This window comes from Labrus bergylta, chromosome 9 (assembly GCF_963930695.1).
Source record: "Labrus bergylta chromosome 9, fLabBer1.1, whole genome shotgun sequence".
NCBI lineage: Eukaryota > Metazoa > Chordata > Actinopteri > Labriformes > Labridae > Labrus > Labrus bergylta.
The window spans coordinates 28308569-28319218 of record NC_089203.1 but is presented as its reverse complement, the minus strand read 5'-3'; the positions used below and the strand labels follow the sequence as shown (position 1 = coordinate 28319218).

The 10650-nt window shown below is 42.2% G+C and overlaps 1 protein-coding gene across 10 annotated transcripts in view; it reads left to right on the top strand.

Annotated features, from left to right (window-relative positions):
• The window catches only part of rapgef2b (Rap guanine nucleotide exchange factor 2b), a 127067-nt gene that overhangs the window by 35752 nt on the left and 80665 nt on the right, over window positions 1–10650 (top strand). For all 10 annotated transcript variants that reach the window (XR_010666918.1, XR_010666916.1, XR_010666914.1 and 7 more), the window contains exons 3-4: window positions 750–806; window positions 10260–10343. Coding sequence is in view for 2 of the 10 variants with exons in the window: in XM_065959002.1 (XP_065815074.1) it covers window positions 750–806; window positions 10260–10343 (141 nt within the window). In the remaining 8 variants the exon portion in view is untranslated. The remainder of the gene's footprint in view (window positions 1–749; window positions 807–10259; window positions 10344–10650) is intronic.

Below are 10650 nucleotides of genomic sequence, written 5' to 3'. Positions count from 1 at the left end.
AGATAAATAAGGAGATTTCTGAGCTACACGTCTCGCAACGCTACTGAACAGGTGTCTCAAACTGACCTAGTTAAAGGTTAAAGTGTGAATAATAGATCTCCTTTAACAAATGTCATCTAAAGACGCTTTACAAAAAGAGCAGGTCTACATAGACACAGCACATGATTACATTTGGCAAAGTCAAAGATATAAAGAAACGCTACCATGCTAATATTAGCATCACACTACTATCTATACATAAAACAACCTCACCACATTTAACATCAACACAAAACCAAATGATGTTTTCTTCATCATCCTGCAGTACAGGATCTTTTTATATTAGATTTTGAGGTTGGCCTCTCTGTAACAAACTGAAATACTTACCTGTTTCAAACGGTTGCAGAGGGAAGCAGAACAAGTGACTTCCCCTCCACCAGCTTCCATTTACCTTCATGCAACACAGCCGCAAGACGCTCTGAGTGTGACGCTGCTATTCCCCTCATCAACCTGCATCAGATGACACATGCAACACTCCAATTTAAATTACAATCAGCGACACGTTCACTGCCTGTCACTGACGCTTGTTTACAGTAAATTGGGAAAATGTGAGAAATAGTTTCATGTTCCCCTCAAACTCAGAAAAGTGGACTATAAATAATGATGCCAGGGTGTCACAGGAGGTGTTTGATGCTGAACCCTTAGTGGTTATATAACATTGCATTAAAATTTAATATTTCCTCTTATTGTTTTCCTCTTTGTCCCTGCAGGATAATGTGCGAGTCGGTGCGCTACGAGAGACACGAGGCCAATGAAGTGCTGTACTAGTAAGTATCACGATGTGCAGAGATGCATGGATGTGATGTGGCTGGTGTCTAAATGGATATTGATGATATTTGATCATTTACTTACATCTCTACAAGCGTAAAAAAACACATAAAGAAACACTCAAGGGGCGGCCGGGGTGACAATGTTTCATCTGCGATTGGTCAAAGCACACCTCGGGTCTGTTCCATTACTCAAAGTTATTGATGAGTGGAGGCGTGCCAGGGCCGCACAGCAGAGCGACCTGTGAGTCCACAGATGAAAATAAATGTCCATGAAGCACAGACGCAGTCAGACGACGCTTTTATGGAAGTGTCAGTGCTTAACATGGAGATAGAGAACCAAGAAGGCATTTCTAGTTTTATCAGCTTGATTCAATAAGTCAGGTTACATCGAATCCACACTGAATCTGTTATCTCGCTTTAACAAGGAGGAAGCTATCGCCAGTCACTTTCCCCTTTCAGCTGAAAGGCTGCTGTATTGACAGCTTCAGACTGTGTTTGGACCTGTTTAGGAAAAAAAAGCTGCCACAGCTGTAGTAAGCAGAGATCACACACACAGTGTTTCACTGCCGTCACATGTTGACTTCTCCAGAACACCCATGGTGAGAATTAAGACTGTTGATTAACTCTATCAGGCTCCGAGGGGGTTAGAGAGGGGCCATTGTCCCCCTTCTCTCAGCCTCCTGATTCCCTGAGTGTGGGTCAGTGAGTGTGTGTGGGTGTGTATGTGTGTGTGCTGTGGAGAAGAGTCAACACCTCATTAGAAGCCCACTCGGAGGTGTGGGAGCTCATTAAACAAAAGGAATGCAGATTAAGTGGCGGTCGCATTACAAAAACTCAAGCTTCAGCAAGATTCCCTCAGGTCCAATAGAAACGATACCCACATGCATGCACACACACACACACACACACACACACACACACACACACACACACACACACACACACACACATTCATTCAAGCCTTGTGCATAAGCTCACTTTGCATTTCTAGTGGTTTTGTTTATCAAGATGTTTTTGTCAATTTCCCATGAAAAATGTAAATGTTCAGAAGGACTCATTTGTCGACACTAAGCCGGTCTAATCTTTAAAAGGCTCTTTTAACTCTCCGTTGTGTTTTTCATGTTTAGAACTGACCTTTCCCAAACCTCTCTCCATCATGCAGAGATAGTGGAAAACATTGGGAGTTATAGTGGTTTGTTGTGGTTGCAGCAGTGTAGCTCAGTTTGTTGGGACTTGGGTTGGGAACCGGTTCAAGTCCCAGTGTGGACTAAAATGGTTGGTCTGGTACTGCCAAGGTGCCCTTGAGAAGGACACTGATCCCCCACCAGCTCTGGTGCGCTGCCTGTGTAGCAGCTTCACTCTGACATCTCTCCACTAATGCATGTCCACAGGTTTCTGCATGTGTGTGTCTCAGGTCCTATATGTGTGAGAAGCATGTCACTAAATAACAGAGTGTCAACTAGAATTTCCCTCAGGGATTAATAAATTATGTACAAAAAAAACGACTTTTCTAGAACTATGATGTAAACCTGCACAGTCACAGAAGTCGTTCTCACACAACATGCACCCCTGAACATTTCTCAATAATTTCAGTGTAGTGTAGTGCATCTTGTTACAGGGTCAATCACAAATCAATCTGTGACAGCCGTCTCTCTTATGAACGGGTCAGATGCAGGTTATATATGCATTCAGCCCACCTGCTTTAATTATGTCCTACATAAAGGAGGAGTATCCAGAGTAGAGGAGAGTCAAACTGTCTGTACTTTTCTAAGTTTACCTCCAGGCTAAAGCATCAAAACACAGCAGCTTTCTTCTCTTTGTGCTTTATTGGTTCATTTAATCTGCACAAGTGTCTCGTTTCTGTTTGTTAGCGTGTATTTCTCCATCAGTTTACAAGCCGTACGAGCGTTTTCGTGTGTGCATGTGTGAACCTATTAAAAAGCCGCCCTGATAAGAGCCCTGGTGTTAAACAGCAGCAGATCAGATTGACTTTCTTCCTCAGTGAGATCCATATCAACTGAAAAAACAAAAAAAAACAAGCTTTTAACAGTCTGTCTTCATTTCTGGGCCAGTTTACAACAACTGCAATAATCTGCTGGGAAATGAAGGCTCTAAAAGTCAATGGGGGAATTTAAACGGGATAGTATCTTTTATTGAGTTTTAAAAATAGTATGGCATTCACATTAAGACATATTTTACACAGCTGTAAAGAGAGTTCTACAAAGAGGGAAAATCAGGCTTCAAGTATGTATCACAAGCAACATTTTACAGTTGAGACGCCTTTAAAGGTCACATATCATGCAAAATACACTTTACTGGGTTTTTCTATCACTAATATGTGTCCCTAGTCTGTTTAAAAACCCCCCAATGATGAGAAAAGTCCATCCTCTCCGTCTTTTTCCTGCTCCACTTTTCAGAAAATGTGTGCTCAAACAGGCCGTTTGGAGATGTTCCCTTAATGACATCACAAAGGGCAGTAGCCCCTCCCCCAGGTGGGTGACACTCCCACAGCTAGGTGTTTGTTCTGCCCTCTGAGTCTGCCTTCTCACCGTAAACAATAGGACATGGAGCGAGAAAGCCAGAGCAACCCAAGCCCTTCCAGAGAGGGGGCGTGGTCAGACACAGCTCATTTACATATTTAAAGGTACAGACACAGAAACAGCCTGTTCTGAGCAGGGCTGAAATAGAGGGGTTTATAGGCATGATCAAATACAGGATCAGAGTGGATTTAGAACAAGAAACTTCACACACATGTTTTGGGGAGCTCTGAGACTTATTTAAACTGGTTGAAGAGGAGAATATGTCACCTTTTAATGGTAAAGACCATCAGGTCAATGTTGGTGTAGCTGAAAACTCTTAACATTGTAATATACCTTATTTTAACAGAAAACAAATACAACCATTTTTATATAAGAGTATGATGACCGCCTAGCAGTTTCTAGATCAGGCCACATGTAAGGAGGCTGTGGTCCTCCAGACTGGCGGCCCGGGTTCGAGTCCGGCCTGTGGCTCCTTTCCTGCATGTTGAAGATATGTTTTTTTAGTTTGTAGGTGTAAATACTATTGCACTTGATATGTTGGAGAAAAGCCTCACCGTTATTTTTTACTGAATATCTCTTGATTTAAAGAAGAATGACATGCAAAAGAACATTTTACTTGGAAGTAAACCCTGGCACCATATTTATGTGTTTTTCTTTCCCTCCAACACATGCAATGTTGCATAAAATCACTCAGATCCACACAAGCGACCTAGTTAATGACCCACACACTCAGCCTAGCTCTAACAGTTGGCAGTCCCCGAGTAATGATAGGAGGATAAGGGTAATGGTTAGAAAAGTACTCATCTTTCCCGCCTGCGGCTCTAGATTGCTGAAGTGCTCACACACACACACACACACACACACACACACACACACACACACACACACACACACACACACACACACACATAGTCACACTCCATATCTCATGAAAACATCCCATACTGTGAGAGGCTGAACCTCTCAGGATTTACCACCATGAGATTATCGAGCTAAAGCCCTCCTGAGATGGAGGCTGACCCGACACATTTTAACCAGTCGTGGCTTCTGGTTACTTTTTTGACCCTCGTTGGATCAACTGGTCCAACTTAGAACGATATGCTCGTCAATTAAAGGAGTTTTTTTGAAGAAGTTGTGCATTAGCTTGTTTGGGAATCTGAACTTTGAACTACAATTGGAGTCAAAATTGTAAGTATTTAATTGAATTAGACAATCCAATGATTAGTCAATGAACACAAGCTTTATTGGAAATATTTGGGTAATTAACTCTTCCTGAATTTGTGTTGTATGTCTTTACCTTCTGGTTGCAAGTGTTTCTGAGTAGCTGCATATGTGATTTATTTTTTTTGTTGCACCCAGACTTTTACCTTAATTTTTCCTGACATCCCTCTTGTAAAATTCCCAGAGGTCAGGATGAGCTTCTATGTGAACGCAGCAGGTAAAAGTCAGGAAAGTTCCCCGGTGGCGAAGTGGAAGGTTGAACTGAACAGTTTATATTAGGTGACCAGTGAGCGACGGTTGTGATTGTGAACCTAATGAAGCAGCAGCTTTCTTTTTTTGCTTGCTAACAATATATTTCAGTCTTTAGTTATCAAACAGGCCATCTTGGATCTCTTGTAAACTTCATGACCCCGGTGTCTTTATTACATCATGTCCTTCCTCCTGAGACCCCCCCTGCCTCCACCCTACAGAGGAAACTTCATGCTGTTTTTTTTAAGGCATATATGACTAACAACTTCAGATAATATCAGAGGTATGCTGTCATGACATCTACTTGACATTTTCCGAAGTGCATGTGGGAAAAGAAGCTCTGGTTGGCACTTTGAAAATGAAAATGTGTAATGTTTTATTTATAATGATAGGTGAATGAAAGCTAGTTGCAGCTATCTATTTCTTTTGTTTGTTATTAAGGAGATTTAAAGCTATAACATTGTCATTGTTTGTGGCTGATTGGACATCATGTGAAAAGTGAAAATAAGCAGCTTGATAATCTGATTGCATAATATCTACTCTATTTCTGCTTTTACTAAAAAAAAACTGAATGTCATTCTCCCTGTCCTTTCTTTCTTTGTTTGTGATTTGGTTGTCATGAAAACACAATATTTGACCCCCCCCCCCCCCCCCCCCTTTATGACTGCCACCCCACTTTAAGCTCACAGTCAGAGAAATGTACGACATGTAAAATAGTTAAAAGAGGAAGATTAGACGTTTGCCTCTTGACGGGGCTGAATCAGTCCAAGGAAAACAACGGTTACCATGGCTACCATGCCAAACTGTTTTAAAGGGATTTGCCATAAGAGAAAGATACAAACACAAATCTTACAGCTGTTACTTCAACAGTTAGGTGTGGCAACAAATCTTTGCTTTAAAGACCAGTTTGTCTTTTTTTATATATTTAAAGTTTAAACATCTCATGGGGGCCTAGTGGTCTTTTTTCATATATTTAAAGTTTAAACATCTCATGGGGGCCTAGTGGTAGCCTAGTGGTTAGTGCGCGCCCCATCTACAGAGGCTTTAGTCCTCTAAGCTGGCGCCACGGGTTTGAATCCGACCTGTAGCTCCTTTCCTGCATATCGCTCTCCACTCTCTCTCTCTCCCTGATTTTTTTTTTTAGCTCTGTCCACTTTCCTGTCTCTAAAATAAAGGCACAAAAAGTCCAAAAATAAACGTCTTATAACGTACGGAAGAAGAGCATTTCATAGTCGTTAACATCTTGATTCCTTGTTGAGTCTCTGGATGGAGTGACGCTCTCATGCAGCTGCAGTGAAACATCACAGGACTGTATGTGAGGAAAACCAGCGGGAGAGCCACTAAAAACCTCATTACATCCATGACACCTTATATAACTGTACACTCCAGTACATACAGGGCAGACATGGCAGCTTATTGGATAGAAAAAAAAAGAGCACAAAAGGAAAATAGTGTCTTTGGAGCGTTTTAATAAAATGAAATGGAAGTGTTAGATTTGAACTGATTCAAGAGAAAGTAGCTCAGTGGGTGTAGTACAAACCTTATAGAATAAAAGTGAGCAAGTGAAACACTGAGCATTTCAGAGTGTCACTCCTTTGTTCATAATTGTGTCTTGTAAATGTATCGCTACATCAGAGCCAAACAGAAAGAGAGAGTTAAAGACCAAACACGAGACGTTGGTGCGTCTAATCTGATCAATCTTTCATTTTTCAACTGTGTCAAAGTTGTCTCCGATCATAAACCACTAAACATTGTCCTCTCCCAAACTCTCTACCGACCTATGATCAGAATTTAAAGGGCATTTAATTGATTGCAAAAGTGTTCCAACCGCTCATCATGTCATGTCATGATTTTGGCATTCTCAGTCACTTGAGATTGTCCCGTCCAGGACACCACAACAATCCCTTCCAGTGGTCATGTCGTCAGCTGTTGGTTTATACTCCACCACTGAATGTGCTTGGCAGACACACCTCTCCTGTTTTGAAACTCTGGTTATTTAACTATCTCGTATGTCCAAACCCTGTGCAGCATTTTGTTGAGTTCAGCCGAACCAACTGGTTCTCATTTTTAAAAGCACTTTTCATTCTGGACTAAAAAACTCTGCATCTCACGTTCCAGGACTGTATGGATCCTACATTCACCCTCGGTTTACCCTCTTTCACCCGCCCCAGAGGCACTCGGATAACCCGGATCCATGCTGTTAAAGACTTTCCTCGGGGAGGTTTGGGTGGATGATGTTTAGCGTTTGACGACTGCTTCCAATACGCATGACCCAGTTCAGTCAAGCTGTCTTGGTGCATGAGAGTCTACTATCTCCTTCTCTTTTTGGGTGTTGTATCTTCCTCCTCCTCCATGCGAGGTGCTCCCCTCGATTGGTGTCAGCAATTAATAATTGAGCATTTCCTGCGTGTCTTCTCTGAGTGTGAGAAGCAGCCATGAGAGGATGGAGATGAGTAGGAGGAAGAGGAGAGTGTGAGCTGATGGAGATTTAGCAGTGTGTCAGTAGGGTGGGCTGCTGCCCTCAGTCTCATTAGATCTACAAGGAGAAGTGTGAAGAGGATGAGGGGGAAACACCTGGTCAGCACAGTGATGCTAGGTGTGAATATATGTGTCTGTGGGGTGGGGGTGGGGGGGGAGGGGGGGGAGGGTGCATCCATCCTTTACCTTTCTGTGAGCAAAAATCCAGTCCTAGCATGCTGATGTGTTACCGGTCATTGATTTGAGTTTTTCTTTTCCTCTCAGGTTGTAAATGAAAAAGTCTCACTCAGACCAGGTGAACATGTTCACAGGTGCTGCTGCCCTTATTACCACAAACCTTATTAACCACCAGGCTCAGGGTTTGATGACCGGGCAATCCTTTTCTGAGCATGATCGCTAACAGACAGGGCAGGCGGAGGCTTCACACAAAGAAACATCTATTTTTATTAGCTGTGAAGATTTGTTGCAGTTCTCAGAAGAGATGATTACAGGGTTTTCACTCCAGTCAGACCTGGACTGATGCAGACTGATGTTGAAGCATCAAATGTTTTCATTTGTCTGAGACTTTTCAAAATGATGTTATTCTTCTTCTTCTTCTACTGTTTTATGAAATCCACTTTTTCCTTAGGTTTGATAAGAAGTTTGGAAATTGGGCTTCAACCAACGAGTATGTCAGGTGTCAATGAATCTGCAGATACTTACTAAAAAAAGTAATGTCACCAATTAACCAGCTATACAAACTTATCTTACCTTAGCAGTTTTTATTGTCACAGACATGAGACTGCTAGACATCCTGTCGTCTACATTGACAGACTCCTCTGCTTTAAAAACTCGTTTGCACCCGCCTCAATCAAAGGTTCAGTGTTTCATGAGGCTGTGTGGGTTTTACAGCAGTGTCATGGTTTGAATTGTTTTAACAGTGTTTAATTGTTTTTATTGATTCTGGTGGAAGCAGCTGAATGTTTGGCAGCACTTTAAGTCCAAGACAAATTTCCCCAAGAGGACAGTAAAGTGCATCATATTCCTCAGTGGAAAGCCAATCAGTGTATTGCCCAAAATAAAATGTGACCTTTTTCTTTAAGAAGTCATCAAGTGTATGTGAGTTTTAAGAGGTTGCATCAGACGTAAAATAAATAATGCTTCATTGATTCATCATGAACTATCTAAGAACTCTTTAAAGAGATTCTAACACATTTTGAGAGTAAGTCTGTTGTTTTGGAAAAGAATCAGGATGCTTATTAAAAACAAAGATGGCACCAGAATGACCGTAGCCTAAATCTCTTAATGGAACTAGTTTTAGTTTTACTTGTTAACAATCATCAAAAAAAGAAAAAAAAGAAGCGTTCTTTTACTTTCATGCTTATTCTTTTGTCTTCCTCTGTCATGTTGAATTCCCAGCGCTGAACGATGGTGTCAGCGCTACGTGACATGAGACTACTTCCTCGTTGGGTTTTTTTTTCTACTTCCACCTTACTTTCACCTTACTGTCACAAGGTGAACAGATGGTTTGCTCAGGAACTTTCATACAGGGACATTTTAAAAACGAAACTCACAAGAATCACAAGCTGTCCTATTTCTGCAGAAATCCCAGGTTAAACATGTCTCAAAAGCCCCCTTTGAACCGCGGGAACTTTCCCCCTGAACTAGGGACCTTTTGAGGACCTCTGTGTATTTCAACCATCGGAACCAGGGTCTAACTTTAGTTCTGGGGTAAAAGATCTACCCCTAAAAAAAGGGAGGATTGCATTCTTTCTAAAGGTCCAAGACCTTTTAGGGGGCAGGGCATGTCTCTGCAACGTCTCTGATTGGTCAAGCACAGAAGGTTTGAAAGACTGACGCTGCATGCCTGCAAGACGTCTTCATGCCCACCTTCATGTGGGCTGTTACTAAAGCAGATCTGTTTCAGTGTGATATCTGCCCTGACCCTGCACAAAGATTGCATACAGTGTGTTATACTTTAAGCCCTCTCACCCCGTGCATACAGATGAAAGCATACGTTCCAGTTTCCATCCATCTCCAATGCATTTGTTTACATTTTCAGTGCTCTACCATACATGCCCGCTTTTGATAATCCTGCATACTGAGGCATAAAAGATTCAGTGCATCTCAGCGCTCTGAGATTATCCCGCTGCAATCCCTCTGATAGCCGTGAAAGTCCTGAGATAAGCTCGATGAGTAAAGAAACCAAAGCAATGCATTAAAAAATAAACAACTCTGTGCCATCATTTCAAAAAATATCAAGCCTGCTCAAAACACTAACAGTCTAAATTCAATATCTGAGTCTTGAAGCTGAGGGCAAACTCTCCTCAGTAGACGGTTTTGATGCGTCTTTTTTAAAGGCTTTTTGGCTCACTAGTAACGTCTGAAATGACATCAAACTAAAAAATGAAATGTCTTAAAGTGCCGTGTAAGTCTGCTGGAAGTGTGTGTGCGTGTGTGTTTGCGTAGAAGTGGTGTTGTAAGAACTTGACAGCCAGCAGCATCATCCAGGAGGTCAGCCAGAGTTTACATCGTCTGCGATGCCCAATTTCCATCGTCTGTGAGTTTCAGCAGGGCCACGGGTGTGGGTGGATGAGAGATGATTCCTCGGTTCATTCATAGTTCTCTCCATCTCTCTCTCTTTCTCTTGTTTTCCTCCTTTTTTCACTTTCTTGTTTTGAAACCAGTGATCTTTATTTGGCACAGGGAGCAGTCGCTGTTTGCTGATGCGTTAACTCGCAGAACCTCTGTAGATCAAGCACATGACGAGGCACATGTCAAGATTAGAGAAAGTGGGGCTCTAACAAATGAAGATGTTCGTTATTCTTCAATCATTGGATGATTTAGAAATAGAGGACGACTCATACATCTTTGATCTAGCCAGTAGTATTCACTCAGATTCAGGGTCAGTATATTTTGTCTGTCTCCACTGTGTCCAGTAGTCATATATGTTTTAATCAACTCTTCTCTTTCTGTCTTCTAGTCCTGACGACGTTGGAAGCTGCTGGTACATCCTGCTGTCCGGCTCGGTCTTCATTAAGGAGTCCATGTTCCTGCCCAGAAGCAGGTAAGATCAGCGGCCGTTAACGTCGGAGGTGCTGCTTTAACGCTTGAGACTCCTGAACGAGCAGCCTCCTCCTCCTCACAGTCGTTTGAGAATGAATGCCAATCCATGACTTGTAAAGAGAGGATGTTGATATAAGATATGAATTAGAGAGTAAGTGCGTTTTCACATGAGGCGCGATTGTCTCCCCCCCGCTGGTCTGTGTTCACATCAGTAACATCGTTCTGTACCTGAGTAGCAGGTGGCAGTATGCACATAGTTGGTTTGCAAATCCGCCAAAAGAAAGCAGGAAGAAGTAACCATGGCAACC